General features: G+C 44.7%; 1 protein-coding gene across 1 annotated transcript in view; it reads left to right on the top strand.

Annotated features, from left to right (window-relative positions):
- The first annotated feature begins 13,619 nt into the window (after positions 1-13,619).
- The window catches only part of UTRN (utrophin), a 514,842-nt gene continuing 514,557 nt past the window's right edge, over positions 13,620-13,904 (top strand). The window contains exon 1 of the mRNA XM_058736181.1: positions 13,620-13,757. Within this exon, the coding sequence (XP_058592164.1) occupies positions 13,679-13,757 (79 nt within the window). The 5' untranslated portion in view covers positions 13,620-13,678. The remainder of the gene's footprint in view (positions 13,758-13,904) is intronic.

Consider the following 13,904-nt stretch of genomic DNA (forward strand, 5'->3'; position numbering starts at 1 on the left):
CATAATCTAGGTAGATGAAATACATAAAAATGGCCTAGAAATCTCTATGGTGATCCCTACCTTACCAGGCTAAGGCAGTGGATGAATTTGGGTTAGCATGTCTAGCATGGTCTCTAGGGAATTGGGGAGATCAAGCAGGACTTCAACAAAAGGAAATGTTCCTCTTGCAACCTAGCACCACACACATAAACCCTATGCTCTTTCTTACCCTCAAGCTTTCACTTAGGCCTCCTCTTTTCCTGGTTAATTTTTACATTAGACTGGCTTGGGCAGTTGCAAGTCATAGAATTCCAACGCAAGCCGACATTCATAAAAAAGGGGGGTTATGAAGAGGGCACTGCCTCTGTGCATGAAAACCAAGGACTCCCGTGTCCTCAAATTTTCTCCATATTTTTCAGCTCCTTGTGTGATGGTTTCATTTTCTCCTTTTGTAGGTATAGAACTCAAGTAGAAGGGGGAGGAGAGGGGCATGGGGGGGGATTGTGGGGGTAGTCTCAGTTTTATGTCACTCCGGTTTATTAATTCCAAAGAGAAAAGAGAAGTTTCCTTTCCAGTGTTATTCTGGAAAATTCCTCTGAAAGGACATGTGTGGGTTTAGCCTAGATCTCCCTTTGTCCCTCTTGGATTAATCACTATGCCTGGGGTTGAGGCCTGTGGTTGACTGTTCTGGAGTCATGAACCTCCCCCAAGGCTAGGTGGAGATGTGATTGGCAGCCCCACAAAATTTGATTGGAACAATTATCCAAAGGAAGGGGTAATGTTCCTTTAAAAAGAGGGGAAAGATGCTGGGCAGAGGCAAGACAACAGATGTCCTTTATGATTCCTATTCATCTGTTAAGACTTGACTCAGGTGTCACTTCTCGATACCCTCTATCCCTGTCCTCCTCCTATTGGGTTACATGTCCCTCTTCTGGGTCATGTTACATCTTGGCTGTACTGATGTACTCATAATAATTTATAATTGTCTATTATGTGTTGGTCTCCTGCACTAGACAGTAGCTTTTTGAAGACAACCACTGTGGCTTATTGTCATTGGCACACCCAGCCCCTCAGCAGATAATGGGGGTTCCATCCAGAAAGTTTTCAATAAAATGATAAATGAAGATAATCACAAAATGGCAGCAAATCATCTTGAGTTAAGACAGAGGAAGGAACATAATAGTAAAAAACCTCAGATACTGTGATGAATGCTTCATATCAAGCATTGGATTCTCCCAACATTTGAGGGAGGCATTCTTTCTATTTCATAGACACAAAGCTAAAGATCAAGTAAGTTCCGTAAGCTCATACAGCTAATCACTGCCAATTTATTTATTTATTTATTAAAGTTTTTTAATGTTTATTTATTTTTTCAATATATGAAATTTATTGTCAAATTGGTTTCCATACAACACCCAGTGCTCATCCCAAAAGGTGCCCTCCTCAATACCCATCACCCACCCTCCCCTCCCTCCCACCTCCCCCATCAACCCTCAGTTTGTTCTCAGTTTTTAAGAGTCTCTTATGCTTTGGCTCTCTCCCACTCTAACCTCTTTTTTTTTTTTTTTCCTTCCCCTCCCCCATGGGTTTCTGTTAAGTTTCTCAGGATCCACATAAGAGTGAAAACATATGGTATCTGTCTTTCTCTGTATGGCTTATTTCACTTAGCATCACACTCTCCAGTTCCATCCACGTTGCTACAAAGGGCCATATTTCGTTCTCATTGCCATGTAGTACTCCATTGTGTATATAAACCACAATTTCTTTATCCATTCATCAGTTGATGGACATGCAGGCTCTTTCCATAATTTGGCAATTGTTGAGAGTGCTGCTATAAACATTGGGGTACAAGTGCCCCTATGCATCAGCACTCCTGTATCCCTTGGGTAAATTCCTAGCAGTGCTACTGCTGGGTCATAGGGTAGGTCTATTTTTAATTTTCTGAGGAACCTCCACACTGTTTTCCAGAGTGGCTGCACCAATTTGCATTCCCACCAACAGTGCAAGAGGGTTCCCGTTTCTCCACATCCTCTCCAGCATCTATAGTCTCCTGATTTGTTCATTTTGGCCACTCTGACTGGCGTGAGGTGATATCTGAGTGTGGTTTGGATTTGTATTTCCCTGATGAGGAGTGACGTTGACCATCTTTTCATGTGCCTGTTGGCCATCCGGATGTCTTCTTTAGAGAAGTGTCTATTCATGTTTTCTGCCCATTTCTTCACTGGCTTATTTGTTTTTCGGGTGTGGAGTTTGGTGAGCTCTTTCTAGATTTTGGATACTAGCCCTTTGTCCGATATGTCATTTGCAAATATCTTTTCCCATTCCGTTGGTTGCCTTTTAGTTTTGTTGGTTGTTTCCTTTGCTGTGCAGAAGCTTTTTATCTTCATAAGGTCCCAGTAATTCATTTTTGCTTTTAATTCCCTTGCCTTTGGGGATGTGTTGAGTAAGAGATTGCTACGGCTGAGGTCAGAGAGGTCTTTTCCTGCTTTCTCCTCTAGGGTTTTGATGGTTTCATCAAAATGGCAGCAATGTGACCTCTCACATTCAGGTCCTTTATCCATTTTGAGTTTATTTTTGTGAATGGTGTGAGAAAGTGGTCTAGTTTCAACCTTCTGCATGTTGCTGTCCAGTTCTCCCAGCACCATTTGTTAAAGAGACTGTCTTTTTTCCATTGGATGTTCTTTCCTGCTTTGTCACAGATTAGTTGACCATACGTTTGTGGGTCTAGTTATGGGGTTTCTATTCTATTCCATTGGTCTATGTGTCTGTTTTTGTGCCAAAATCACTGTCAATTTAATAGTTAGCACTCAGGCAACTTAAATCCAGCTTTGATTGCTTTCAACAACTCTGTCTTCTGTTCCTCCTGTTCCTTCAAATTTATATAAGCTAGGGATGCTCTCTTTACTTCTTAGTAATTTGGACATTTCCCCCCAATAGATTTTTATGTTACCTAAATGCACTCCCTTAGCCTGTTTTACATCTTTGTCATTTGTTTCTGGAGCCACACGTGACTAAGAGGGTTGAAGGAGAAACTGTAAAATCCCTTCCAGTACCAACATCGCCAAATTATGCAATGCAAATGAAACCAAGTAAAAGTGACAAGTCTGATAACCCCAACATAGGACACTCCTTTTACTCAGAGAGCTGTCTGGTTCTCAGGGGCAGCACACTGTGAAGAGGTGGGTCTGGGTTTTATCCTCTACTCTCTCTTTGCCTCTTGCTTCTCTTTTGGGGCCTCCTTTATCCTCTCCTTTTGTTCTATCAATTAATTACTCTTTTCTCCTCAACCGCTTGGTCTTTTTATTTTGTCCTTAGCTTCTTTGGACCCGCATTTCAACTCCCCTACCTTCATCAGTCCTCTCCTCCCTCCCCTCCTGCCAGCAGACTTTTTCTGCAGAGCATTTGGTCAGGATTTGCCAGGCTCTGTACCACAGGGCAGGCTGAATTTCCCAGAATGCTCCCGAGGTGTTAATGACCCTCGACAACCTCAAGGGTGATCCACAACTGAACAAAACACTTGAACTCACAGAGATAAAGCTAATTGTGGGCATTTTGAAATTATGATCGATCCAGTGGGCAATGTTTTTCTTATAGGGCAATTTCTAGACTCCTCCAGTCATCCAAAGTGGCCTATTTGAGGCCAGCTCCTTAGGGAACAGTGGCTCAAAGTAAGATTCCCCAACCATCCTGATCTACCTTCGTGAATTGTTTATTAAAATTGCAGCTTCCTGGGCCTCACCAGACCTAGCAAATCAGAATTTCTGGGAGTTAGTAGGCAATCTGAATTTAAAATATTCTCCCTCGTGATTCTTGAGCTCATGAAAGTGTGAGAAACTCTGCCTTCATTCTAATTTGTCTCTAAAAGTTTCATGCATTATTATTAGTTTCCTTAATTGTATCAAAAATAATTTTATTTATATCTATTTTCAACTTGCTCAATAAATACTGGATATTTGACTGAAGAATACAGCAACAACATTCAGCAAGTATTCTGGTATCTAATATATATAAACCACTTTCTTGACCTGGAAAAGGTAAGAAAAGTTAAATTCCCTAACCTTTGTTCCTCTCTTAAATGCTTCCATGCAGGGCTTTATTTATAGTCAACACCAAGGATAAAGCTGAAGGAGTGCCCTGCTTTTTATATATTATGTGTTTCCCTATGTGTCTATAGTTTAAAGAGAAACCACATTTATATACTCTTGCTACATATGCTATATTCATTGTATACAAAGTTTAGTAAGAAGATTTTCTTTTTGGCTCTTATATTAGGATGCAGTTCCCTACATATGAAGAGTATCTATGTAGAATCATCTCTCTCTATATTATATATATGTAAAGATGGATATATTTCTATATCGGAATCTATATATATACTACTCATATTTTCTCCTATGTCAAGGGCTTTGTCCCAGTGATATCAGTTCAGTTTTCTGGAATTTTCACTGTTCTGTGGTGACAATGGGGCAATTCAGAGTTCAAGTTAATGGTAGACTCTGGGCCACATTCCTATCACTTTCTTTGAATGCTCTCCATTGCTCTTTTGGGTGGGGAGACAAAACCCATTGAGTTCTGTCATCACAAGCCAATGCCCCCAGTGCATGGACCACAGCTGGAATGTTGGATGCAGGTGCATTAACTGCTACCCACCTCCTGGTAGTTTGTCTCCACTTTCCCCTACAACTTGATTCTCAGTCTGCAAAGGAAGATCATACTGTCTGCTGTATGGAAACGTGGCCTTCTGTGGTCAAAATCTTCCACTAAGAGTGGGTTCTCCACTTGCAAAGGAAACAGGGAACAGGACCAGCTTGGGACCTCTTGGTCATCCCAACAGCAGGAAGTTCTTTATTTTGTCTCTATCCATGGCCTACAGAGAATATCAGTCTCTCCGTGAGGGGAGAAGGGCTACAAATACCACGAAGGTTCCAGGTAACCAGCCACTGAAGCTGGAGGTGTGGGTGGAGTCACTCCCGTACAGATGGTGACTGTACTCTTATGACTCTTTCCTTATGGCCTTTGGGGAAGCTTAGCCAGACATCCCCTCAGTGGTTAAGAAACTCAGAGGTTCTAGGTCCCCAAGCAAGTGTGTTTTTCAAAATTTTGAGTTAAAGTAATATTTGTCCAGCATTTTGTAATTTACAAAGTGCTTTTCACTTACATCATTTCAAGCAACGAATTCCTTCAATGCTTCAATGTAATTTTATTTTAAAGGAGGAATCTGAGTTTCCATCAACTCAACCAAGAGGATACAGTGCATGATGAACAGCTTTAAGAGTCTGTAGAATTATCAGTAAACCTCATTGTACTTTGATACAGACAGACCCAAGTAGCACTTGATCTGTCCTTTTCTTATGGCACTTATCATCGCTGATCTTGCATATCCTTATTTGTTTTCATGCCTTATCTTACTTGTTAGATTTGACATTCTTTAAGGCAAGATCTCTATCTGATTTTTCTTCTCATCATTCACAGGGCCTTGGAACTGGCAGGCCATAAACTGACATTTGTTAAATGAATGAACCAATAAAAGTGAATGAATAAATTATACCCACTTGAAGTTAATCACCTGGATGTGTTGTGGGATTATATGAAGAAAATTCCCCAAAGCAAGGAAGCTAAGGTAGAGACCTTATAAACAACACTATCTTTCAGGACCTCCTACCACTCCAACACCCTTTAGGAATGAAACACTTTGTAGCTAATAAAAAACCAGGGAATTCTTTCTGGGGAAAAAAAAAGCATTTAATAAATCCCCTAGTGATTTATCTTTAGTAACTCGTAAATTAACTTTCAAATATTAAACCAGGAATAAGCCAGAGCTGCTCAGTTATCAATCATCCTTTCCTTTTTTTTGCAACTAGGAACTTAGGTTGCTGTCCTCCCCCTCCCTCTCCCCCTCCCCCTCCCCCTCCCCAAGTACGATGACTATGTAAAAGAATCACTGGAACACACGAGGAGTGAAACATGTAACTAAGAGAAATGCACAGGAAATACACGGTGATTTTTCCCCAGATTTTCTTTACCAACGCCTCAACCTTGAGACAGGCTATTCGAGGTCTATCTTGGTGTGTGTGTGTATATTTGAAAATAAGAAAAATAAGGCCAGTATAGGCACTATTTGTAGGTATGAACGAATATAAAACGAAATTCAAGTTTCTCTTCACACTAAAAGCGACACTAAGAAAGCTAAAATAAACACACCCTTGGAAGTAGGATCTACAAATCAGCAACGTCAGCAAACGGAGGTGGGGTGAGTGGAGGGGGCAAATGGAGATTTACCTCTGGAAGAGAACAAGATCTCCAGAACTACCCGGTTTGCCCGAGGTGGGGGCGTGACTCACACGTTCGGGTAATCTGAATAAAGGGGATGGTGCTGCGCCAGGCATCCATTCCTAGCTCCCGGCGCGCCGCACGCTCGGGGAGCCGCGCGGGGCGCGCAGCCCCAGGCCAGCCGAGCGCCGGGCCGGCCGCTGCGGGCGGGGAGGGAGCGCGGGGCGGGAGCTGATTGACTGGGCGCGCGGTCAGGTGACCCGGGGCGCCACGTTCCCGGAGCCCAGCCCGCGGTGGCCGCCTGGGCCGGGCCGGGGCCGAACCGGAGCCGAGAGGGGCGGCTCTCTCGGAACAAAGTTGCTGGGCCTGCGGCGGCGGGGGCCGGCGGCCGAGGGCCGTGGGGGGGGGGGGGGGCGGGAGCGCTCGGCCGGCCCCGGGGTGCCCGGCCGCGAGCCCGTTTCCCGGGGGGACGGCGGCGCGCCCCCTCCCTCTTCTGCCTCCTGCGCCGCTCTCCAACAAAGGGGCAGGCCGGCGGCGGCGGGGGAGGAGGCGGAGGAGGAGCCGCCGGAGCGAGCCGCTCGCGCACAAAGTTGTGGAGTCGCCTTTCCTCGGAGGAGGGGAGCGGGCAGCCGCAGCCGGCCGCGGGCTTTCTCCCGAAGCTGCTTGGAGCACCGCGGGGAGCGGTGCCTCCCTTCTCCCGGGTCGTTTCTGCAGACGGAAAACTCTCTAGTGTTTGGCCAACTTGGTGCCGGCGCGCCGGTTCCAGGTTTGCGCTTGGACTGTTTTGTTTTTGTTTTTGGCGGAACTACCGGGCAGGAAGATTGCACAAGTTGGGGGCGTTTTCAGTCGGGTGTCAAAAAAAAAGAATTTTTTTTTTTTTCCTTTCGGATTTGTCTGGTCCTTCACATTTCCTTTTTAAAGCACGTTGCTCCACGGAACTCACGCTCGCACACTCCCCCGCGATCATTGACGGCCCAAACACGCCCAGAGGAGCGCGGCCCGCTCGGGACGCGGCGGCGGCGGCGGCGGCGGCGGCGGCTGGCAGGCAGGCGGCGCGGGCCTGCGGGTCCTGGAGCAGGTAAGCCCGTGCAGTGTCGCAGCCCCGGGAAGTGGGGCGTGGGCTGCCGGGAGGATGGTCTTTCTGCGGCTTCCACCGTGCGTCCCGATCTCCTTCTCGGGGCCGAGTCTTGAGATGTCACCAACTTTCTCGTGCACTTTCCTCGGAACCCGAGTTCGGCTCCCCCCGGCGGCAGAGGGAGGGTGCCAGAAACGCGGAGAGAACTCCCGCGGGGAGGTCTTCGCCATCCGTCTGGTGGGGAGTGACCCAGACTCCTCCGACGGGTGCGGCTCCCCCAGCCCTCCTCCCTCCGCCGGCTGGGAGGGTCGCGTACCCGTGCCTCGCGCTGTGACCTCCGAGAGGGGACGTGGCCTCCTAGGATGGCCAGTGACACGCGCCCCGGCCCCGGGAAGGCGGGGCCCCGAGGTGTCCCCGAGGAGCGAGTGGTAAGTGGGTGGCGGTGTGGTGGGCGGGTAGGGGAGCGGCTCGCCGCCGGCCGCCTGGCAGGAAACGTGCTGGATCTCCTAGCCGTTGCTGCTCCCGAGGGTGGGGTTCCGGGGAGGGGACGGGGCGGGGGGACGTGCAGTTGGTGTGTGTCCCCGAGGTAGCCTCTTCTACCTTCCCGTACTCTTGGCATCACTTGCTGCATCAGGTAAGGTAACTCGTGTCCCCTTTTGGCTCTGGGTCCGAGGCTCTGGTGGTCCAAGGCCACTTCTAAAGCCAACAAAGCACTAATTTTAGGCTGTGCGACTTTTAGAAGGCACGCGGTTACAAGAGAATTCTTTTGCCCCAAGCCCGGGATTACGAAAGGGACTGTTTCAGGGTTGTTTCAAGGGAAGGAGAAAACGTGCCCGATCTCCTAGAGCCTGGGGACCCGCACTTTGTTTTACGTTGAACTGGGGAGCTCCAGGTCTAACTTGGGGCGATCAGCTCCGCTTTCTGGGCTGTCCCGGAGAGAGTCTCCTTTCCTAGCCTCCAGGTCACCTGGGTCACCAGGGCCGCAGGTCAGTTCCCCATGCCGCGCCCGGGAGGGTCAGGGCACCGCTTGGTGCGGCTGGAATGCGCCGAGTTGGGGGAGCCTCGATTCCCTGTGTCCGGGCAGGGGCCGGGGCTCGCGGGCTCCGGGACCCGCGGCAGTAGCCGCATCCACTCGATTGTAACTTGCACGGGCCTCAGGAAGTGCGGTTGGCCTCTCCCGGCTGTTGCTGGTGGCCGTGGGGACCGCAGTCTGCGGGGAGCGCTGCGGGTCAGGGGAGAGCTGGAGGAATGCGAAACTCGTGGGTGCGTCGGCTACCACAGTACCCGGCGGCCAGGGCCAAGGTTTCCGCGGGGTCATTCTCCGCTCCCTCCATCCGAGTTTGTGGGACCAGTGAGACAGCTCTTTAACTTTCCTTTGGGTGTTTACCTCAAATTTATTGCTCCTGTAAACAGTATTAATCACCTTCCCTTGGAGCGTTGCCGAGAATGAATGACAGTTTTTGGCACTGGGCGGTTTTTTGGTACTATGTTTCAAGCAGAGCGGCAAATTCTTGGCCTCTTCGCTTCCCTTTCCACTATCTCTAGCGTTCCAGGGTTTGGGTTTCTGGTGTAAAAAAGCGTGGACGCTTTCTGCCCAAGGACCTATACCGCATTTCCGTCATAATTGCTAATTGTTGAATGTATTTTGCATTCTCACGTGGTCTAATTGCCAAATTGTTTTAAAATTAAAACATTAGCTTTATCTGCAAGGCCACCCCCACTCCCAAGTTTATTGCCACACACTCAGGGCTTCTGTCCCCTATGACCAGCCAGACACGTTCTGAATAAAGAGTTGCGGAAGGTTGAGTTGAGTGCATGGGTTTCAGTGACAAAGGTCCGTCTAAACTTTGCAAAACATAATTAGGAGGCAACAGAGACCCAAAGCAGTGGTAACAGTAAATTACAATTGTGTAGGGCTTACAGCTTCTGAGGCAATATCCCATTAATTCATTCTCAGGGTCTCACCCAGCTTTGTGTGGAAGATGGCATGGCCTCTCTTCCATCCTGTGCCCGGGGAAGAGGACAGTGCACACTGAGGCACAGTGCTAGGGACCAGACTTGTACTCTGTCTCCTGACAACCACTTACAAGTTGCTGCAGCATTTGGTGATTTAGAAGGAGGTATCTTTTCGCGGGATAGTACTCAGCTCGGAGTCCCCTGCCCTTTCCTGCCAACAAGTGGCAGTCAGTGGCTCTCACTGTTCAAATGGCCTTCTGTGATTCTCTCTCCTTCCCATTCTTTCCTCGTCCTCTGATCCTCTTTGTGCTGTATCTTTGTAGCATATAAGGGATTTTGCTTATCAGGAAGAGAAGATTTGAGAAATGATCTTAGGGTGGCAAAATAAAAAATTAGGGTAAAGAGATATTGGGAGAGGTCTTTGGCAAGTGTGGAAGTGAAAACCATTGGCTAAGACCAGTTATGAAAGAGAACGTTAGAACTGTCTCTCAAAGCAATAGTTACTTGCTTTTCAGTAAAGAGAATTTTTGTTAGACAAACCTGATTTCCCATAATAAAATTTTATAAGCATTCTTCTAAACAAAGCTTCAAGTTCTTGAATATAATAAAATACACTTAAGAATTCAGCAAATCTTTTATAGGTATGTAACCCCCAAAACGAACTTAGTCATATAATAATCCCTAAAGTCTTAACAGTGGTAGACCAATATAAAAAAAATTTTTTTTTTAACTCAAAATTTGGCAGACTGATGGTCCAATCTACATGGTCCTCTCTATAGGAGAAAAAATTGTTCCTGAAGCTTTAGCAGTCCACCAGTTGTCTTCTGGCTCGAACTTTTAAACACTTAAAACATTTTTCTCTGGTAATTTTGACCTCTTTATTATTAGAACACATTCTTTTCCTGACTGGTTAGGAAAAATATACAGTAATTATTTTTTACATATATTTATGTTATAAGATAGTATGGTATTTCCTTGAATGTTCCTATAATTAAACATTATAATATATAACATACTAGATATTACAGAAGTATGCAAAATAAAACATATTATAAAATAATAATACCATATGGTGTGTCCTTGACTTAAATGATTGGGTTGGCTAATCCTAGCTAGCAGTAAACTCTTGTTCTGATATCTGTTGTAATAAATGAATTAATGCCCATTATTTGCAGATTAATGTTTGGATGTGTTGACTGTTATATTCCCAGTTAAACAGTTAATTATTTAATTGGCATTTGGGATCCACTTAAGGGGCTGTTAGGATAGAGCCAAGTTGCTGAACTTAAAATTGAATTCTGATTCTGTCTGGATTGTAGGGACGTTGTGTTCCAGGAAGAATCAGGTCAACACAGAGCTCTAATTATTGACAGTCTTTTAAAAATTAATTAATTAATTAATTTAGAGAAGGAGAGAGAGAGCAGGACTGGGGGAGAGAGAGAGAGAGAGAGAGAGAGAGAGAGATTGAGAGAGAGAGAGAGAGAGAGAGAGAGAGAATCTTAAGACACTGGGCTCAGTCCCACGACTCTGGGATCATGACCTGAGCCCAAATCAAGAGTCAGTCACTCAGCTGACCAAGCAAGCACCCCTCTAATTATTGACATTAAAAAAAAATTATTTATTTTGAGAGAGATACAGAGAGAGACAGATAGTGCAGGAGGAGCAGAGAGAGAAGAGAGAGAGAATCTTGAGCAGGCTCTGCACTGTCAGGGCAGAGCCTGATGTGGGACTTGAACTCACGAACCTGTGAGATCATGACCTGAGCTGAAGTCAAGAGTCAGAAGCTTAATCGACTGAGCCACTCAGAGGCACCTAATTACTGACATTCTTAAAGAAAAGGTGGTGCTGCCAAGTAGAATCCTTAATTCTTTAAATTCTGAAGATGATTCTAATTAATTACTAAAGACTAAAATTATTTTACTGAGTGATAGCTATACTCAGCAGAATTCATAGGACGTATCTTCTAGAACAAAATCTGTGTCAGTGGGATCTGACGTATAACTATCCAGATTTATGTTGAATTCAGACCATTTTTGAGATCAGACCTATATGTCCAACTGCCTTTTTGCTATCTTCACTTATGTAACTTAGAGGGACCTCAAACTCAGCAAGTCCAAACCGCATTCATTATTTCTTCCGCCAGTGGCCTATCTGCTCCCCGGCTCCGCGAATGACTCACCCTCTGCTCAGTTGTCCAAACCAAAACTGGGCAGTCATTTTGCACCTTAGTATTCTGCACCTCCCGTATCCAGTCACTTTCCAAATGCTACTGATCTTCTGTATTTGATATCTAAATACCCCATATATCTACCTGTTTCTTTCCTGGTACCCTTGTTTGGACCAGTCATTTCCTGCCTGTAATATTATACTAGACAGAAGAGTAAACATCCATATGCTCTTTCTCTACAGTCCCCACTTACCATTTTCCTTTTTTTTTTTTTTTTTTTTTTTGAGAGAGAGAGAGAGAGTGAGTGAAGGGGGGCAGAGGGAGAGGGAGAAAGAGAGAGAATATCTTAAGTAGGCTCTACGCTCAGAACCCTGAGATCGTGACCTGAGCCAAAATCGAGTCAATGCTTAACCAACTGAGTCATCTAGGCACCCCTCCACTTATCATTTTACAACATTTGCTTTCTCTCTCTCTCTTTCTCCCTCTCTCTCTGTATGTATGTGTATAGATAGATAACTGTACATGGATAGATAGACAGGTATATGCTGTCTTGTTTGAACTTAAGTTGAAGTTATCACATTTCATTGGTAAATGTTTCATCAGGTGTCTCCTATAATCAGAGATATTCACTTGCATGATGATAAAACCATTAACCAATATTAAAGAATTTTACTATTGATTCAATAATATTGTCTGATATATAGCCCCAGTTCATATTTCTCACATCATCCCCAAAATGTTTATTTTTTAAATTCTGAATCCAGTCAAGGACTACACTTGGTTGCCATGTTTCTTTGGTCTTCTTTAACCTGTACAGTTCTCCCTCCCTCAGGTGTTTTTATATTTCAAAACATTGGTAATTGTGAGCAGTCTAGATAATTTATTTTAAAAGTTTTTAAATGCTTATTTGTTTTTGAGAAAGAGAGAGAGGGAGAGGGAGAGGGAGATACAGAATGTGAAGCAGGCTCCAGGCTCTGAGCTGTCAGCACAGAGCCCAATGTGGGGCTCGAACTCATGAACCATGAGATCATGACCTGAGCTGAAGTCGGGTGTTTAACTGACTGAGCCACCCAGGTGCCCCTAGATAATTTATATTAAAGACTATCCACAGTTTAGATTTGCCTCTTCATGATAAGTTTCATGTTAAACATTTTGGCAAGGATATTATATAGACGATGTGGTATATTTTCCATTGTATCACACGGTGCCCCATTATTGGTCATGTGAAGTTTGATGACTTGGTTGAAGTTAGGAATTTTTTTCCTCAAAATTCTATCATGGAAAAATTTCAGATATACAGACTAATTGAAAGAAATTTTCATTCAACACCTATATGCCCATGTTCTAGGTTTTTTAATGTACAATTGCTGTATCCTGCTGTTGTCTTCATGGCTCCTCACCCATCATTCTGGTCCAGCTTGGAGGTCCAGCTACAAACCAAAATGATCTTTTCAGAAGGCAAATCTGATCATGTCACTTCCCAGCTTGAAGCCATCTGTTGGATCCCCCTTCCTGTCTAGAGAAAGATCAAAACCTTCACCTTGTCTCCAAGGCCCTGTCCCTGGTCCTGTCTCCCTACTTTACCTAGTTCACTAGATCTCTCTCCTCTTGGCTGTTTGCTTTCCAAAGACACTGGCTCAGCTTCTTGAATTCTCCATGATTCTTCCTACCACTTCACATGGAAGGCTCTTTTCTTTTCCTCTTCCCTCCTCTTTTTTTTTTTTTTTTTGCTAATGAAATTCTCCTCCTCCTTGAAGGCTTGGCTCAAATCTCACTTCAAGAAAACTCTCTAATTGCCCAGGGCAGGTCAGATTCCTCTGCTGTATGCTCATATTACTTTATAGTTCTCATCTGTACTTTTGCAACATGTCAGTATTAGAATGAAATAATTCATTATATAATTAACAGCTTAGTGTCCATAAACTTCAAAATGGCAGAGGCTGGGTCTCTTTTTTAGTCATATCCCCATTGCCCGCATCAGTGCCTTGCACATAGAAGTTGCTGAATAAATATTAGCTGAATGAATGGTTAGTATATACAGTTGTATATGACTATGTATATAAAAATATATATATGTATATATAAATGTATATATATACATTTTTTTCCCCAAGTCAGTACATTCCCTTTTCTCTTTAGGTATTGATGTCGAGCTGGACCATTATAGAAAGCTGGAAGTCTTAAAAAGAGGATTTAATACAGTCTTTGGATTAAATTGAAACTCTGCAAAGATGGCCAAGTATGGAGAACATGAGGCCAGGCCTGATGATGGGCAGAATGAATTCAGTGACATCATTAAGTCCAGATCTGGTAGGTAACGGAAGCTTAAGAAAATGATGGATTATTATGAATAAATTACTTTAGAAGACATGGGCTTTTTTTTGGCTTGTTTTTGCATTGTTCTTGTGAGACAAACTTCTTTTGAGCAACACAGTTCTGATAAGTGACTATTGTAAA

This window comes from Neofelis nebulosa, chromosome 6, assembly GCF_028018385.1.
Source record: "Neofelis nebulosa isolate mNeoNeb1 chromosome 6, mNeoNeb1.pri, whole genome shotgun sequence".
Taxonomy (NCBI): Eukaryota; Metazoa; Chordata; class Mammalia; order Carnivora; family Felidae; genus Neofelis; species Neofelis nebulosa.